The following is a 19,515-nucleotide window of genomic DNA, read 5'->3' as shown; positions in this document are numbered from 1 at the left end:
ATGGAAGAAAGAAAACAGAGAGCAAGGAGATCATGTGGACATCCTGAACACCCCGCCTGGGCACTGCTCCTGATCCTTCAAGGGAGGTAGCCTAGAAACAGGCTTTTTCTGCTCATTTGCATGCCCGGGTGTGGATGAGTGAATGCTGCATATGTATGTGTGCCTCTGTATGTGCATGGATTTGTAAGTGTGTGCACATGTGCACTATGTGTACGTTGGCAGTGTGAACACACTCCTGTATGCATGTATGTGCACACCTGTGTCTGCAGGCATCTGTGTGGGTGTACATTATGCATATGCATGCACTTGGCTATGCATACATATGTGTGTAGTACGGAGGAACACATATGTGAAGGCCCATATATGTGAATGTGTGTATTGTGTGAGTGTGCATATGCCAATGTGCACGTACATGTGTGTTTACACGCGTATGGGGGTACGTGTGCATTGTGTGTAAATGTGTACCTACGTGTGTGTGAGTGTCCATGTGCACTGTGTGGAGTACATTTGCACTGAGTGGGAGTATGAGCATATATATGTATGAATGTGTGCATGCGTCCTTGTGTTTGTGTGCATGTAATATGTGTATGTTGCATGTGCACATACATGCACACGCAGTGACTTGTGAATTTACACGTCACCACCAAAGAGCACTCACAGGCTTGTGCCCATCAGCAATCACTCATTCCCACACTGACCCCGGTGGCTTCTTATTAGTGGTGTGTCACTGCAATGACATTAGGGCTCACAGCACATTCTAGTGCCCCTCATTCCACAAAGATGCAGTAAGTGTCCACTGAGCCCCAGGCACTATGAATTAGCAACTACAGAAAGCGTGCCCTAAACTCAGACAAAAGCCCAACTAGCTGTGCAGACTGAACCAGTCTCTTTACCTCTTTGGCCTCAGTTGCTCATCTGTGAGATGGGAATGCTAATACTGTGGTTAACAAGGCTTAAATGAGATAATGCATGTCACAGCCTGCTGTCTGGCACTGAGTGGATGCTCACTAGATGGTTATTACTTTTTAATTGTTATTGTTAAGACAGTGTCAATTGCTGAGGATACAACAGTAAGCAAATAGGCACTGTCCCTGCCTCCACAAGCTTGCCAGGTTTGCAGGACATTTAGCCTTGATAAGTAGAATAGCATAAGTAAAATTTATCATATTTGCCAGACTAAGCATGAGTCTGATGTGCTAACTACTACCACATATGGCCAGCAGCCATCAGTTAAAGCAATCAACCATGACAAAGGAGAAAAACTTATTAGTGGAGGTAAAATAATAATTTTTTGAACCAGAAAGGCATCAGATAGCCAGGTTCAGCCTAATCTCGTGTGTGTGTGAGTGTGTGTGTGTGTGTGCATCTCCCTGCACACTCAAGGATTTTAAGGGAATGTCAGCTGACATGACAGCAGCCTAACCCCTGTGGGCTGCCTGCAGTCTATAGCAGGGCACCACTGACCATATCCAACCCAGGAGCTGGGCCCTTCAGAGTGTCCACCCAGGAAGCCAACACATGCCAGGTGGTGCGGTCAGGCTGACCCTGGCCATTTCCTACCGGGCACTGGCCCATGGCCACACAGTCCATGTGTCCAGCCCCACCCAGGGAAGGAATCTGATCTCAGGACAGCCTCAGGCCTCTGCCTTTCAGAGCAGACCCTGCCCACCTCCCACCAACCCCCACCCCACCCAGCCTGCCCCACTTGGGAAACAAGCCATGCCTCACCAACCAGGGTGAACAAGAATGGTTCCCTACAGATTCGGTTCCACCCCAAACCTGCAGGAAGGTGAAGCAGATTGCCCCAGGCACTGTGGCCACGCCTAGAGATTGCCAGTCAAGATATGGGGAGAAAGGCAGGGAGCTGTGATGATGTGACGAGAAGGAGGGGCCCATCGGAGCCTTCTCTGTCACCCATACAGACCCAAGCTCAGAGCTAAGCTCCTATGGGCACTTCCCTCCACATGGTGTCAATAGCAAAAGTAAAGGTGCAGGGTGCCAGATGGCACCCTAGGGGTTAAGCACTCCATGCGGATTCCCTGTGCCATCCTCACAATGGCCTTAGGAAGTAGGACTATTATTATCCCCATTTCCGATGAGGAAATGAAAGGACAGGAAGGTTCAGTAACTTACTCCATATTGAACGGCTAATAAGTATCTAGACCTCAAACCCAGATTTTGCTCTTAACAAAGTGAACCAAACTCAGGCCCTGCACTTCCCAGGACAAATACAGACAAAGAAGTGGAGGTGAGGTCCTGCATCTTAGCAGACATTTGCCAGGCACCTGCCAACTGCCAAGCCAGGGCTGAGCTGTGGGGACACAGAGAATCAGACTCGGTCAATGCCCCCTAGGAGTGAGCAGAGCATCAGGGAGCTGGGTATAAGAAGAGAAGGAACGCTAGAACCAAGCAGAAGGCAGTGGGAGCACTGAGGGCCAGGATCAGGAGCTCCTAGGCTCAGGGGGCACAGAATTATGGCAAGGCTATCATGGGAAACTTCCTGGAGGAGGTGTCATTTAGGCTGAGCTTCAAAAAATGCCAAGGGATCACACACAGTCTGTGGACCAACAGCATCAACATCACCCCAGAGCCTGTTAGAAATGCAGAATCTCAGGCCCTACCCAGACCTGCTGAGTCAGAATCTGAGTCTTGACAATTTGTACACATGTTCAAGTTTGAGCAGCGCTGGTGCAAACCAACCCAGGACGCATGCACAAGGCTGGGCAACACTGGAGGGAGTAGGACAGGCACCAACTCCCCCAAATGCATGAGGAGTGATGCCATCATCACCCCACCCCACACACCCCAACCCACAGACACAACTGACTGTTTATGGGCAGGCTTCAAGTTGCCAAAGAACTATTGATTTCCAATGTCCACCAGCAGGACAGCAGGATCCTTGGGGACCTGGGAAAGGGCCGACACCCAAGAGAGGCCTTTCCATCCTCAGGGAGCACCCAGCTTTGGAGAAAGTAGGACTGGCCCCTCCTTGTCTTTATAATCCTCATTACTGATGTCCCCCGAAAAGCCCAACAGCACCAGGAGAAGAGGGACAGGGCCATGGGCTTGCTGGGGCAGATGGTCCCAAATCAACTGAGCAACTGCGCTGCAAAGTCCCAATGCCAGGCCAGGGACACGAGACAAACTACAGCATCCCTGCCATCAGGGAAGCCCCAAGTCCATCTCAAGAGGGTGGACATCAGCAAGACAAGCCTAGCTCTGTGGAAGTGAAGTCATCAGCCAGGATAGAAGTACAGGAGGAAAACAGGAGTCAGAAGACGCACTGCACACCTGTTCATTTCCACATGCCCTGGGTACCACCACACTTGAGTCCTGAGCACACATGTGCACATGTATGCACGGGCTCTGCATACACATGTGCACAGCAGGCATGTCAACGAGGAAGCCAAGTACAGTGGAGCCCAGTGGGGGCCCCAAGGCTGGTGCAGAGCCAGAGGAAAAGGGTGGGCAGGAAATGCCACCTCCTCCTGAGAGAACTGGTTCAAGGTAGCACCAGGGAGCCTGGGATACAGCACCAACCAGCAGGCAGAGCACAGAGGTGCTGGAGCGCCCCCCTGCCAGGGGTCCGAGTCAGGGTTGCAGCTACCTGGGCATGCTCACACACAAGCACACACACAAGTGCATGCATCCACGTGCACACGCGGCACAGAATGCCCTACCCGGTGGACTGCTCACCATGGTAACAGAGTGGCCACCTCTCAGCTCCAGTCACCACCTGATGATTTCTGAGGCCCCCTGTGCTGCAGAGGGAGCAGCTCTAACAAAGGCGCAGCCCAGGCTGCCTGGCCAGGGGTCCGTGGAGCCGACTCGCTGGCGCATGCCTGCCACGCTCCCCCGGTGAGCTCGGGGCCACCGCGTCTTCCTACCCAGCCTGCCTGGCTCCACTTAGCTCAACTCCCCACAGGCTCCCCAGCCGAGCTAATGAGAAACTCCCCAGCTGGCCCCATATAAAAATGCATTTCATAAGTCTTTAAAATACTGGGAAATTCTACATCTACTTAGTGAGACTTTTCTGCTCCTTTAAAATGTCTCTTGGTCCTCATCAAAAAGACGATTAGGCTGGGAGCTCAAGCACAAAAGGTGGATGCCACCAGCACACCAGCCTGAAGCCAAAGGGTGTCCAGGCAGCTTGCACCACGGGCCACAGTCACATGGCTCCAGGCAAGTATCATGGGTGGGTGAGACATCCCACAGGCGACCCAATGCAGGACAGTCACTGGGGGAAGTGTTCAAAGTGAGACCCAGTGGGGGGCAATGGACACAGACGAGGGGAACAGTCTCTCCAGCCTTGATTTGGGGATTGAAAGAAAAAGTTGGAAGGTGCTGGGAGCCCCTAAGAAAATCTCCAAAGGAGAAAAAAAAGACCACCCACACAAAGATGTTCATCATGGCGTTATTTACAACAGCCATCACCTAAAGCAGTCCGAACGTCCAACAGGGGAGAGGCGGAGAAGAACATTCATGCCCATCCACTCGAGGGCTCCAGCACAGACACTAAGGTGGGAGGTACATGGGTCCCAGAAACACAGGAAGCTCAGGTCCAACAGGAACTACAAGGAAATCCACTGCGAGTACAGCGTGGACTTCATGCAGAAGCTTATAGACGAACAGAGCTTGAAAGGGGACTGGGAGAAATGCAAACGCAAGTGCAGAAGCGCAGGGGTGTGGGTGGAGTTTCTGTGAAGCCATTGAAATAATAAATATGCGCTCCAGCAAAACACAAGCAGGGCGGGAGGCAGCTCCGCGTGGTTCAGAAGTGCAGGCGGGACTGCACGGAGTAGCCTTGCCCCCCCATGGTGAAAGGCCCAGGCTTCTGGACATTTCTGTCCATTTTCCCAGCCAAAACCTGGGGGCAAAGGACTACAGGGGATGAGGCTGTCGCCTTGGTCAGGAGCAAGGACCCCGACCATTCTCCTCACCCCACCTTTTATCCAGAACCAGGCTAAAAGAAAAATGAGAGGCTTCAAGGCATTCTTCTCAAGGAGGTCCCAGGACACCAGCTACCCCAATGCCGCCGGCTCTACCTCCCATCTGAGGAAGTCCCAGAGCCTGCAGTCCTATCCCCACCTTCCCCTGCAAACTGCCCCCATGCCCAACACCCAGATGTGGAAGGAGGGCTGGGGACAGGGGCTGGAGGTGGTGTGAGTCCCTGCAGAGAGCCTGGCCCAGTGTTTTCCAGGCCTGGCTTTGAACATAGGAGATGTGTGCAAGGTCTTCAAAACATGTACCTCCTCTCCTTCCAGGCAGCAAATCCCGAGGGCTGGCTTCAGTTAGACTCTTCTACCTGACCCAGGAGTGACCTGGGCACAGAGCTGACTCCAGAGATTCTCCTCTAAAACAAGGCATGGGACCCGCATTCTCACTGGCACATCTGCCATCTACAGTTGAGGCACTAAATTCATGCCTGAGCTGCCTGGGTTCAAATCTCTGCTCTGCCGCTTCTTGGCTGAGTGACCTAGAAGCAAGTTACTAGCATCTCTGTTTCTCAGTTTTCTCATATGCATGTGAAAAGCAAAGGAGACCTGGCTCCTAGAAGCACCTCGTAAATGGGAGTGACGGTTCCTATTAACTGGGGCAAGAACACCTGTCCCATGGCAGGAAGGCCTAAAAGTCTGATCACAGTGCAACACAAATAAGGTCTCAGGCTGCGGGGCCATCACAGTCAACTGATGATACTGAGTGTTCCTCTCAAACAAGTATGTCTGTCACCATGCCAGAAATAGACTTACCTAACCTGCCCAGGCATTCACAAGAAGTATGTGTCAATGAACTAACTGTGTCCTGTCTCTGGCACACCCACAGACCCTCCTCTTACTGCTTCTCCCTGCTGCTGTTCCAGAGCTGCCATGCTGGATAGAATCCATGGAGCAGACTCTGCCCAATCAGTCCCAAAACCCAGCCTGGTGAGGTGGAAGATTCCAATGAGACTCTGACTAGACAATTACATAAAAATGATCTCCTTACCCACTTCAGGCTAAGCATAGTGGTGCATGCCTGTAGTCCCAGCTGCTTGGGAGGCTGAGACAGGAGGATTGTTTGAGCCCAGGAGTTCGAGACCGACCTGGGCAACATAGCAAAGCCCTGTCTCAATAAAAAAAATAAAAATAAAAATAAATAGACGTGCAGCTTCAGCTCCCAGAACAAACTCAGTGATGGGGAAAGAGGAGGTAACTTTCCACATGGTTGTGTGGGTTCCCTGAAAGCCCACATCATAGACCTAAGGATCATGCATGATGTTTCTGATATCTGCCACTTAGAGACCTCATTCCAAAGGTCTTGTAGGAAGAGGGAGGAAGTGCTGAAGGTAAGATGCGTCTCCCTACCAGGCTGGGATGGGCGGGAGAGGGGGTGGTTAGGGTTAGGGTTAGGGTTAGTGCCAGATTGGGATAGGCAGCAAAGAGGGGGATTAGGGTTAGCATTAAAGTTAGTGTTAGGGTTAGTAGCAGGCTGGGATAGGTGGGAAAGAGGGGGTTAGGATTAGGGTTAGGGTTAGGGTTAGTACCACGCTGGGGTGGGTGGGAAAGAAGGGGGTTAGCGTTAGAGTGGGGTTAGGGCTAGTAGCAGGCTTGGATGGGCGGGAAAGAGGGGGGTTAGGGATAGCGTTAGGTTTAGTACCAGGCTGGGATGGGTGGGAGAGATGGGGGTTAGGGTTAGGGCTAGTGCCAGGCTGTGACAGGCAGGATACAGGGGATTTGGAGACGTTGCTAGGAGGTAGGTCAAAGGCACTGGGAGCCTTTGGAAGGCCGGGGCTTACACATCACAAGGTCAGGAGATCAAGATCATTCTGGCCAACATGGTGAAACACTGTCTCTACTAAAAATACAAAAATTAGCTGGGCTTGGTGGAACATGTCTGTAGTCCCAGCTACTGGGAAGGCTGAGGTAAGAGAATCATTTGAACCTGGGAAGTAGAGGTTGCAGTGAGCCAAGATGGTGCCACTGCCCTCCAGCCTGGCAACAGACCAAGACTCCATCTCAAAAAAAAAAAAAAAAAAAAAAGAAAGAAAAAAAAAATCCATGAGTTGTCCAGAATGAGATACCTTCATACCTACTAGGAAGGTTAGAATTTACAAAAAGGAAAATAAGAAATGCTGACAAGGATCTGGAAAAAGTGGAATCCTTATGGGCAGTGGGAATGCAAAATGCCTGGGAAGGTCTGGTGGCTCCTCCAAAGATTAAATATAAAGTTACCCTAAGACCCAGTAATTCCACGCCTACAAATACACCCAGAAGAACTAAAAACAAGCATTCAAACAAAAACTTATACATTGCCAGGTGCGGTGGCACACACCTGTAGTCCCCACTACAAGGGGAGGCTGAGGCAGGAGAATCACTTGAACCCAGGAGGTGGAGGGTACAGTTAGCTGAGATCGCGCCACTGCACTCCAGCCTGGGCGACAGAGTGAGACTCTGTCTCAAAAAAACAAAAATAAGAATAAAAAAGTAAGTGGATCAGTGGTTGCCTGGGACTGGCAGGGGTGGTAGCTAGGGATACAGTGTTTCTTTTTTATTATTTTTTTTCTTTTTCTTTTATTTAGTTAGTTATTTTAGAGGCAGGCTATCACTCTGTCACCCAGGCTGGAGTGCTGTGTCATGATCAAAACTCACCGTAACCTTGAACTCTTGGGCTCAAATGATCTTCTTGCCCCAGCCTCCCAAGTAGCTGGGATTACAGGTGTATGCCACCATGCCCAGGGCTATTTTGTTTTGATTCTTTGTAGAGACAGGGTCTCACTATATTACCCAGGCTGGTCTCAAACTCCCAGGCTCAAGCAATCCTCCTGCCTCGGCCTCCCAAAGTGCTGGGATTACAGGCGTGAGCCACCGCTCCTGGTCCAGAGTTTCCTTTTAAGGACATGAAAATGTTCTAAGTTCACTCTAGTAATGGTCACATATATCTCTAAATATACCAAAATTCACTTTAAATGGGTGAATTGTACGATATGTGAATTATATCTCAGTAAAGCTGTTTTTAAAAAGATATAAGCTGGGTTGGTTTAAGAATCTAAAGATTTCTTATGAAAATCCAGCTTTCTGACTTTTCTTTTAAAACCTCTGAAGATCTGGCAACTCTGGACCCAGCCAGAATTCTGGCAATTCATGGCCCAGCTGGCAGGAGCTGAGGGCCAGCCATCCCCTTTGCAGGGTCTGTGTCACCATCCACCGTGGCCCCCTCATGTATCAGCCCACCTGGGCCATCAGCCTGCCTCAGGTGGGCCTCTGAGTTTGTGACCCTGGCAAGGTTTTCCCATTTGCAAAGGACTTTCACATTTGTAAGGAGTTCACACCTATGGCCTGGCAAGGCGGGAGAAGTTGGGGTTGGCGGGAGAAGAAGAATGGCCCACGAATAACCCTGAAATCACACATGAAATCCTGTGTGTGTCCAAAAGAGAATCCACGCACTTCCACTGGATGCTCAAAGGCACCTGTGGCTCAAAACAGGTTAAGAACTCCAGCTCCACACCTCCAAGGCAACCCCACATCTTGACTCCAAATGAAGTGCTCCTTCCCCTGGGCCTCACCATCAGCAGCCCCATTCGCCAGCAAGCGGCATGAGTGGGCCTGCACACTCTGCTCCCCACACCCCCGCCTCCGGACTGCGGGATATTGCCATGAGCTCATCATTTCGCTCCTTTCCCTGCCAGGCAAGGCCGGGCTCTCCATCACTGTCAGGGCCCCTGCTCAAGGGCACAGAAGGAGCAAGCCTGGTTGTTCCTGGGGGCGGAGGGCCACAGGGTCCCCACTAGCAGGGTGGCCAGCGGGCACCAGAGGTGAGTGAAGATGCAAACTGCACATTCTGCTTCTTTATTGCAGTTCTCCATCACACGCCCAGGGCTGGGCAAAGCAGAAGAGAGGAAGGTGCGTGAAAAGCTCTGGGCCAACAGAGCCCCCGCAGAAGAGGAGCTACTCCATGCCTTACAGCTCTCCCTTCCTCCTGGTAAAATGCCCTCAGCCCAGGGCCAATGGGGGCCTGTGAGCAGGACCCACCTATGCCCTGCAGCCACCATGCCTGTCCTGCCAAGGACCTTCCAGAAGTCGCCATAATGCCCCGCTTTCAGGTCCTGCTCAGCTCTCCACATCCTGATGCCAGGTGGTGCAGAGGTGAAACCACAGGCTCTGGCTTCCGGAGGACTTGGGTTCGAGACCCTGATGCACAGCCTGCCAGCTGGGGACCGTGGATTCACTACTGTACTGCTCCAAGCTCCTTCCCTCATCTGTCAAATGAGGATGGGGTTTCTCAGTAGCAGTACCAAGGGTGGCCTGGGAGGTTTTGCTCCCCTATAATCTTCTTTGTCACCTGCTGCCATTCTCTGATGTGGCCAAGTGACATTTTCTCAGTTTAATGAAAAGTATTAGACAAAAGCTGCTTTCACCAGGCCTTTGGCCCTGTTGTCCACCAGATGGCTGTCCCTAAGCCAAGCCCACAGAGAAATGATGGAGCTGCTGCTGGAAGCGGCACCCACCTCACAGAGCTGTCACGATGGCTCAGCGAGATGTTGCAGGTAGAGTGTTCACTCAGTGCCTGGCACACACTAAGTAAGTGCTCAATAAATGTGACATTGCCCACGTCGAGGGCCACCTCCCACACTGACTTCTGCCTGCCACCCAGGCTTGGAGCCATCTCACACACCCCATGCTCAGGGAATACAAGCTGACTTTAATAGCTCAAGTCCAATAGAACTGGGAATGAAAATTTATCACATGCACGGCACAAACTAAAAAAAACAAAACAAACAAACAAAAAAACACCAGCAAAAATGAGCCAAAGAAAACAAAACAATTCCTGGCCTGGCTGTCTGGTTGTGGATTATCCACTGCCGGGGATGCTCTGCCCTCCCTCTCCCCATCGCTGAGCAGAGAATTCGAAACTGAATGGCACCATGGCGAGCCGTGGCTGTGGAGTCACAAGGAGCGTGCATCCTCCTACATGCACGAGGCATGCTCAGCTCTTGCCTGGAAACTGGCAAATCCCACAGCTCCCATTATTCCCAGACAGCCCAGAGAGGCCCTAAGACTGGCCGCCCAACTATGGAATTACAGAACTGTAGACTCCAAGGCCCTACCATCAACACTGCCCTTGCCTTCTGCAAGCTGGGAGACACCTCACTGCCTAGGGATGCAGCCAGGGTGCTTGACACCCCCTTGCCCAGGGCTTTCTGTCTATAGCAATCACTGCCAGCACCCTCCTTGCAAGCCACTGATGTTCCCATCTGTCTGCATCACCTCTGGCCCCACTGGGAAAGCAGGTGGGAACGAGGACCTTCTGTAGACAATATGGGGCTGAGTACTCTCCTAGTTCAGGGGTTTGAGGTACAGTGGGATCCTCTCCAGAGCAGGCAGCAAGCGTAAGCCCCTGCACCCCTCATCTCTCACGAGGACTACATCTCTGAGACACAGCGCCTTAGGGTCTTGCTGTTTCCTCCCACCACGGGGAACGCGCTGCCCGCACAGAAGGAGACACACAGGGGGCTACACAGTCCCTTCCCCCAGCCTCCTACCTGCCCAGTGCTGACCCCAAAGCCTGTCCTAGTCCCGGACCTTCCTCCCCAGAATTTGAGCACCACTCACCATGTTGGCTTCAGACAAGTCCCCTCTCTATGGAGGAAGCCCCCTGTCACCAAGGGCCAGGGCACCTGCAGCCACAGCAGTGCACAAGCCTGGGTCAACCAGGATCCTGTGGACTCTGCAGGCAGCATCAGCTCCTGCTGGAAAGGACATGGAACCAGGGGCCACAGGCTTGGGTTCGAGGTTTCAGTCTCCTTTCCCAAATTTCACTGAACCATCTTCAAACTTCCTGCTGAATCTCTGTATTTTGTACTATTAACACTTTGTTGTCAACTCCGTTAATTTAGCATCATAGTTAAGTCACAAATGTCTATAATATCACACATTAGACACATAATCATGAAAACATTAAATGTTTATATACCCGATGCCTAACCACGTTTTTGAAATACTGACCCAGAGCAAATCTCTCTTCCTGCTTCAGTTTCCACAACGAAAAGAGGAGAAGCTTGGACTAAATGCTCCATCACAGGCTTCCTAAGGCCTTAAGATTCTGCAAGACTGAAGCAGCTCCAGCTTCCCCAGGAATCCAGAAAAAGCCGGTCAGGATCCCAGGGCAGGCCTGGCCCAAGGCAGGGGAGGAGGACAAGCAAGGGGATCCCAGCGACTGCCGGTCAGAGAGCCACGGGCACCACTACCAAGAGAGGCCCTGGCTGCATGCGGAGCAAACAGGGGACCCTGGCCCCCAACTCAGGAGCTCCCCAAAACCCCCCTAAGCCAGTTCTAATCTCAGTACTCATGGGAAGGCTCCAAGCTGCAAAACTTCACAGTTAGAAAAACTTTATTCATCCACCTATTTTTACAGCTAAGAAACTGAGGTACAGGGAAGAGCTTATGCGGGAATCCCATGTCCTGACTGTCATGTCACCCTCGACACCTCACGAGTCTGAGCTCCCTCTGTTACCTCTCCCTGGAGGCATGAGCTCAGCTCTGCCAGCCCTGAGAGTGCAGAGCAGCCCCTTCCAGGGAGGGAAAGAGGAATTCTGAAGTAGACTGGAGTCTTAAAGTCCTATTAAAGTGGCTTTTATGCAATTAGATTGGAATGAATGTGCAGCGACGCCCATAGCAGGGAGCTTCAAGGCTTGTGCAGTGGGAAAATCACCGCCCATCTGAACTGTGCCCACTAGAAGGAAACATGGCCCTCAGGAGAATAAGGGAATATTAGTCTCTGTATGTAATAGATTTTATTGACCATATGGAACTGATATAAAAATCGTGTTGCATGGGGTAGTCTGGACTGGAGGCAGGAATGTGACACAAAGAATATCATTTCCATAACCAGTTGGGTGGCTTTCTGAGTTCCTGGACCAGCCCCAGGACCCCCTGCAACTCTTCCACCAGCCCCCGGGCATTTACCTGCTGCTGTCACGGAGGAATCCCAGGCCAGCGAGAAGTCTGAGGCCTCCCCCTCTTCAACTGAAAGAGAGAACAGAGATGGGCCTGTGAGTTTGAAGACTGTACAAATAGATCAGGTGAGGTGCAGGGTGAGGAAGAAGGAATATTTGTGGGGGTCCTTATTATAATACCCATGACCAGAGGAGAGGGGGCAAAGCCTACAAAGAGGCCTTTATTGGTTTCACAGAGATGTAAAATGATCGGAATAAAACAGGAATAGCAAGTTAAGTGCTGGATCAGTTATAGTTTCCCCAGCCCTGTGCCCCTGGCAGACATCACTAATCAATCTCAGCACTGCCTCAAGAAACCAATAAGGTTGCTTCAGAGATCAGCAAAGTGGTGAGTGCTCATGACCCTGCTGAGATCTGACCCACAGACAAACCTCAGGACATGCTGAGGTCAACTCTCCCAATGACAGCACGTCTGAGCACTGCAACTTATGAGCTGACAACATCAGAAGGCAACCAGCCTCCCCCAACTCCACCCAGGACCCCACAGAACCAAGCTGGGCAGAGACAGGGTGTACCCACCATCCCACACCCCAGGACATAAGCCCAGGCTGGTGGAGGCCATGCACTAGGAGAATATGGGAGAAACACTACACAGCATAATAACACTCCTGTCCTGGAATTAATCCCAGTCTGGGGCATGTAATAATATTAAAGCTGGGTTATGGACTTCGTAAATGGGACTTTGTTTAAGCCAAAAATGTGCATACACAGTATTTTTCAGATTTAATGGCCTTTCTAGCTCTGCATATGTGCAGGCTGAAGCCACCACGAACCACCCAGTTCTCTCTGCACTGTCGATGTTCTTGCTGGCACCACGTGGGTGCACACTGAGCCAGGCACTGTGCTAGGGCTTTGCAGCTATCACTGGGTTTAGTCTTCCTCAGCAGTCTCTCAGAGGGGTGCCTGAGGTCTTACAGGTAGTGAGAGCCATGAAGAGTTTGGGCTCAAACCCAGGGTTGTCTGTCTCCAAGGTTGCTTCGAAAACCATGGTTGACCAGGGTACAAAAGATGCTATCCAGAACCCTAGCAACTCAGATTGGAGGGCAGTGACCCCAACCCACCACATGGAAGGCATGTACAACACACAGGCAGCCACCTTGCAAGTGGAGCAAGCAGGCTGGTTTGTGGTCAGAACCTGAGTTCTAGCACGAGGCACAGCCCAGCTTCAAATCTCAGTTCTGCCTCTTACTAGCTGTATGTGACCTGAGCAAATGATCTAACCTCTGGGTTTCTGTTTTCCCACTTCAAAAATGGAGAAAATAATGGTACCTAAGCCATAGGGCTGCTGGGAGGATTAAATGGGATAACATCTGTGCAGCATTGGGCGCTGTGCCGGCACAGGGTAACTGCCCCCATAATAATGTCAGGGCTGTCATCTGCTGGAACAGTGCCCCAACCAACCGAGTGGGGGTCGCTGCCGTGGCTCAAACAGTCCTGCCTACACGATGCTCAAGCTACCCACTTGACCATTTACCCATGGTCTTCCTCCCCCTCCAGAGCCTCACAGAACAGGTTTCTCTGAACCCTGAGAAACAGCACATGCAAGAGGGAACATCCCTGAGCAACTAGCCAAGGAATGCTAATGAAGTGTGCTCTCTTTTCCAAGCCCGCATCCTGAGAGTGGACAGGCAGGATCAACACAATGAAATGCACAGATAATTTGAGCTGGGACCCAAGCTATTGTTTTACTTAGCTAGTTACAGCTGGAGTGGGTTCTCAAATGTGCAGCTTTATAAATAGCAATCAAGACCTCGTGTCAGACAAAATTGATATTATTCACTAAAATGATTTCAACCAGACAGCCTCCAAAACACGGGTGGCTAATGCCTAAGCTGTTATTAATAGCGTTCAATGCCGTGCCAAAAAATCAGTTTCCCTTACATTTCACCTTTTACTTACATACACACATATAAATATATGGTGCTTCTATTAAGAGACTGCTGCCAGTGTGCAAGGTTACCATGCTGCCATTTTGTTAGACACCTTCAACAAGGTCTCCATGGGTTCCTAAACCTTAAGAATGACATAAAGCTATATGAGCTGATAAAGATCTCAGATATGTTAAATTTGAAATAAAAAGCACAAAAAAATATGTTCAGCAGAATCTCTTTTGTATGCATTAAAAAGACATGTCCAGGGCCGAGCACAGTGATTTATGCCTGTCATCTCAGCACTTTGGGAGGCCAAGGCAGGCAGATCACTTGAGGTCAAGAGTTCGAGGCCAGTTGGCCTACATGGTGAAACCCCATCTCTACTAAAAATGCAAAACTTAGCCAGGTATGGTGGTGCGTGCCTGTAGTCTCAGCTATTCAGGAGGTTAAGGCAAGAGAATCGCATGAACCTGGGAGATGGAGATTGCAGTGAGCTGATATTGCACCACTGCTCTCAGCCTGGGCACGACAGAGCAAGACTCCATCTCAACAAAAAAAGAAAAAAGAAAAAAGAAAGAAAGTGGATCGGTGGTTGCCTGGGGCTGGGAGGGGTAGGAGGGTAGGAGTGATAGCTAAGAATACCGAGTTTCTTTTTTATTATTTTTTTTTCTTTTATTGATTTAGTTATCTGCAGGTATCAGGACATTAATACATGACCCCAGTTCTCCTCTGACCTCTGTGCACCCAGGTATCAGGACAAATAGTCCGCACACTTGCACCCATTCAAGGCGGTTTAGTTAAGAAGTGTGACCTCCCAAGTCACTGAACTTGAGGATGTCCCAAAGACGTCAAGTCATCCTCTTAGGAAGATCTGGCCTCAGCCATAATGGGAAAGAGAACAGGGAAACATCCACCGTTTTGGAGCCCTGGGGGAAGTCAAGGCTCTGTGCTGGGTCCCAGAAGTCCAGACAGGCCTGCAGGGGTGGAAAGAGGAGGAAAGTGGCCCAGTGCTAACTGGCTGGGGAGGTCCAGAGTGGCAGATCTCACTACAGGCTTCCTGTTCCCTCACTGCAAGCAGCCGCGTGACACAATGCAGTCCCTGGAACCACATCCCTGTGTGGTGAGGGATCTGTGGGTCACCTTACTTATGACTTGGGTGTTAATGCATTTTCCTACAACTGCAGGCACCACCCCACTCACATGCCTTCCTCTAGCCTATATTCTGTTTTTTGAAGGTAGAAGCACACCTTCAAAGGTGAATATGGGCTAGAGGATTCAAAAAACAGAAAAGCAAAAACAGAATATGGGCTAGCAGATTGTTTTATGAGACAGGCTCATGCTCTGTCATACAGGCTGGAGTGCAGTGGTGCGATCATAACTCACTGCAGTCTTGACCTCCTAGGTTCAAGTGATCCTCCCACCCAAGCCTCCTGAGTAGCTGAGCATGTGCCACTTCATCTGGCTAAATTTTTTATTTTTATATTTTTTATAGAGACAGGGTCTTGCTATGTTGTTCAGGCTGGTCTCAAACTCCTGGGCTCAAGTGATCCCCATCTCAGCCTCCCAAAGCACTGGGGTTACAAGCATGGGCCACCATGCCTGGTTTTTGTACACTCTTGATGAGTAAGAGTCAACACCCAACCCCCCACCACCCCCATAAGTCCCTGTGCTACCCGGCAATGAGAGTGAGGTTTTTTCTCCCCACAGCTGCACTCTTCTGTCCAGACTGGGTCTCCAGCAATGGCATCACCAGCAGGGGCAGCAGGCACAGAGGAAGGAGGGCCCATCTGCAGCTGGAGCTGGGTACAGGGGTGGCCTGAGCCCATACTGGCAGCAAGTACTCTCTGGGGGCCCAAGCAGTGAGCCCCCGAAATCCCTAAGGGGGAGTTCTGTGGCCGAGCCCCACTGGACACTGAAGACTCGCAGCTCAGAGAAACCCCAATCCGCACAGGGGTCGATATGGAAAACACACCAAAGGGGCTACTCAGCCGGCCCACGGCACCTTCTCCAGACGTCCCCAGCTCCACGTCTAGTTTTGTAATGTATACAATAATTGGCTCCACTGAAGCCAAGAGACACACACCCCCACCCTACCCCACTTCAAGGGGAACACAGGGACGTCCAATCCTGTGGATGACTGGCATTTGTAAGGTAGGTGGGTGGCCAGGGTGTGTCCACACTGGAGGGTGCACAGAGTATACAGGCATAGGGAGAGTACGTGAAACAAGTGTGTGCACACAGAGAGGAGGCATGAGGGCAAGTGTGTGACACAGAGAGGAGGCATGAGGGCAAGTGTGTGCACACAGAGAGGAGGCATGAGGGCAAGTGTGTGCGCACAAGGAGGGCATGCAGGGTGGATGTGAATACACAGGGAAGGGGCACATGGCAGAGCCCGATTCACCACGACGTGAATGAAGCCCCAGCTCCAGAGCTCTTTGCAAACACAAGCCCCTCTGCGCACTGGAAGGGGTCCCAGCAGTGGGGTTCTGTAGCCCTACATGTTTTGTACCCTTTGCAAAGGAAAGATCTGTTACCTACTTAAGATCTCTCTCTCTCGCTTGCTCTCACTCTCGCTTTTGCTCTCTCGCTCTTTGAGACAGGGTCTTTCTCTGTTGTCTAGACTGGAGTGCAGGGGTGTGATCACAGCTCATTGCAGGCACAACCTCCTGGCTAAGGTGATCCTCCTGCCTCAGCCTCCCGAGCAGTGGGGGCCACAGGGACATGCCAGCACACCCGGTAGCTTTTTGCAGGTTTTTTTTTTTTTTTTTTTTTTTTTTTTGTAGAGACAGAATTTTGCCATGTTGCCCAGGCTGGTCTTGAACTCCTGACCTCAAGCAACCCTCCCGCCTTGGCCTTCTAAAGTGCTGGGGTTACAGGTGTGAGCCACTGAGCCTGGCCCGCTTTCTCTTTCTACTCCAAACGCTCTTCCATCCCATTTCCTCTCCTATTGGTCACCTTGAGAATGGCCACAGGCATTTTGCATTCTTTGTCTCAAAGGACTCCCCCAGTTGTTTCAGCTGTATGGCCCCACACACGAGCTCTGTGCTGGCGCCAGGCAGTGGACTTCGAGGACCCTCTGCTTAAGCACATGTGCAGGAGTGCACACGCTCATGTGTGGGATGCAGAAAGGCTCTACAGAGGCCCCAGGTCACATGGCCACGCTGCAGCTGCCCACTCCTGCCCCGTGGTCTACCAGCTCCTGCTCGTGACTCCCAGACCTGACCTTGCAGGGCAGCTCCCAGCTTAACCCCTCCATAACCCCAACACCTCTCATTATTCCTTCCACCTATTGGTTTCCTGGGCTCTTATCTGCCTCCCTCACTAGGGCATGAACCATGCCTGTCTTGTTCATTGTTGTATCCCAGTGCCTAGCTCAGGGCAAACATAGTAGCAGGTCCTCAACAACAACAACAACAACAACAAAATTTTTTTTTTTTTTTGGAAACGGAGTCTCACTCTTGTTACCCAGGCTGGGGTGCAATAGTGTGATCTCAGCTCACTGCAACCTCCGCCTCCCGGGTTCAAGCAATTCTCTTGCCTCAGCCTCCCGAGTAGCTGGAATTATAGACGCTTATCACCATGCCCGGCTAAGTTTTGTATTTGTAGTAGAGACGGGGTTTCACCGTGTTAGCCCGGCTGGTCTTGAACATTTGACCTCAGGTGATCCACTCACCTGAGCCTCCCAAAGTGCTGGGATTAGAGGCATGCGTCACCACACCCAGCCCAAATTTTTTAATCAATAAGCACACAGGATGTGTGGTGACATCCCGGAGGGCCTGCAGCAGGACTGGGCTTTGTTCAGAACCAGGCAGTGGGCAAGGCAGCCACAGATACACCTGTCCCCTCCATGCCACCACTGTCCCCACCCCATCACACTAGAGTCACACCAGCTCTGGGAGCAGGAGTTCACACGTGCCAATCCAGCTCCCTCATGGAGCTCACACCTGCCCTGGCCTTGAGCACAAATCATTCCTGCCTGGGGTCAGGCAGGCACTGAACAGAAAACTCTGGCCACAGAACCTGGTTACCAGATGGATGGAGCAGGGAGTGCTTCCTGCCTATGCAATGGGAATCATCATCGCTCATTAGAGATGGGATCCTTCCCAGGGCTGAGTGTGACTTCAACAATCAGGTGGCCCTGGGAGGGCCCAAGGGCACCACAGTAGCCCCACGAGGAGCTCCTGCTAAAACACTTCACCGGACAGGGCCTTGGAGGCCTTGCCTCCACAGGGATGGAGGGAGCTGCACAGTAAGGTAGGAACGGGTTCGATCTTAAGACTCCCAGCTGTCCTGGGATAATCCCCCCAAGCTGTGGAGCCTGGTGGGCGCCATCCAGCAGCCTCTGGACAAGGGCTGCTGCAGAAAGCCCTTCAAAGGAGCACCAAATACGTCCTGTTAAGAGAACGGGGGTGTTTGTGGCCATCTCTGAAGTCCTGGGGGGCTTCCAGGTCCCTGTGTGAATCAAGATCCTCAACGATGGACAAGGGGCCTAAAGAGGCCAGAGGGCCCTTAGAGGGCACCTGCTTGGTGGCAGCAGGTCTAAGACCAGTTCTCACTATTAACCATGATTCCTGGCGTGCGTTAAGAAGGATCCTGGGGCTCTGCCAGGGCTTCAGGCAGATCAGGACTCCACGCTGACACTCAGCTCTGGGGTCACAAGTTGTGGGAGGCTGATTGATGAATGGGAATATAGAGTCCCCCCAAATGCTGTCGCCCCCAACTTCACAGCAGGTGCATAAGAAGCTGCAACTCTCATGCTCTGGGAGTGGCCACAGCTCGTCCCCATGCACTAGCACAAGCCTTTCCACCACGGAGATCCCTTGTGTGCTGGGTCTCTGGATTTCGGCACAGAGCAAGTGGCATTAGGCAGACACCTGCTTGCACCACCTCCTCCAGGTCACTTGCTCCTGGCCTGGAGAGCAATGCCCTCCATCCACAGGGCTCCCCAATACCTCACAGAGGCAGAAGAGACGGAGCTGGGGAGGGAAACAGAAAGGGAAGGTGAAAGCCAGGCATAGGGTCTGGAAACAGGGCCCAGAACACAGCAGTGGAGCCCAGACAGGGCTGGGGCCCTGCTCAGGAGTTTGTCAAAGTCAGGCAAGATGTGTTTTGGCAGAGAAGTTTCAGGTCAAAGGAAGGAAAGCTTGGGGGCCAGATTCTGAGGCAGACAGTGGCAACAGGTGAATGAGAGACAAACAGAGGCTAGTGCTGGTCCAAGGGTCAGAGGAGGCCTCTAGTAGGGCCAGGGAAGAACCAGAACGCTCCCTTCTGAACTCCAAAATCCACACTAGGGCTACTTGCTCAGCCTGGCTTCACACAGGCACACAGGCACAGAAGGGCACTGTTCTGGGGAAAGGATCCATAGATTTCATCAGAAGATCTAGAACCACCTCCACTCCCAAAATAGCTTTAAGCACCCAGAGACCAATGGCTCTCATTTGCGGAGTTTTCTCAGCTGCTTTCCCCAAGGCCTTGGGAAACCTCCCCGTGCTTTGCTGGCCCCTGGGACGATCCCACCCTTACAGCATCCCATGCCTCCCCAGAGATATCCCTGTCCCAGGAGAGGTGGTGGCCAGGCAAGGGGCACATGACTGCCCCTCCTTAGCTCACCCTTAGCGAAACCCTCTCACACACTGCAGGCCAAGGCCACGA

The 19,515-nt window shown here is 51.7% G+C and overlaps 1 protein-coding gene across 4 annotated transcripts in view; it reads right to left on the bottom strand.

Moving 5' to 3' along the window:
- The window catches only part of ZNF423 (zinc finger protein 423), a 370,406-nt gene that overhangs the window by 290,360 nt on the left and 60,531 nt on the right, over positions 1 to 19,515 (bottom strand). For 3 of the 4 annotated variants that reach the window (XM_030925572.1, XM_030925568.1, XM_030925569.1), the window contains exon 2: positions 11,943 to 12,002. The exons of the other annotated variant lie outside the window; for it this stretch is intronic. Coding sequence is in view for 2 of the 3 variants with exons in the window: in XM_030925568.1 (XP_030781428.1) it covers positions 11,943 to 12,002 (60 nt within the window). In the remaining variant the exon portion in view is untranslated. The remainder of the gene's footprint in view (positions 1 to 11,942; positions 12,003 to 19,515) is intronic. 4 annotated transcript variants of the gene reach the window in all.

This window comes from Rhinopithecus roxellana, chromosome 20 (genome assembly GCF_007565055.1).
Source record: "Rhinopithecus roxellana isolate Shanxi Qingling chromosome 20, ASM756505v1, whole genome shotgun sequence".
Taxonomy (NCBI): Eukaryota; Metazoa; Chordata; class Mammalia; order Primates; family Cercopithecidae; genus Rhinopithecus; species Rhinopithecus roxellana.
The sequence above is the reverse complement of the archived record's forward strand: the minus strand, read 5'-3'. Positions and strand labels throughout refer to the sequence as shown.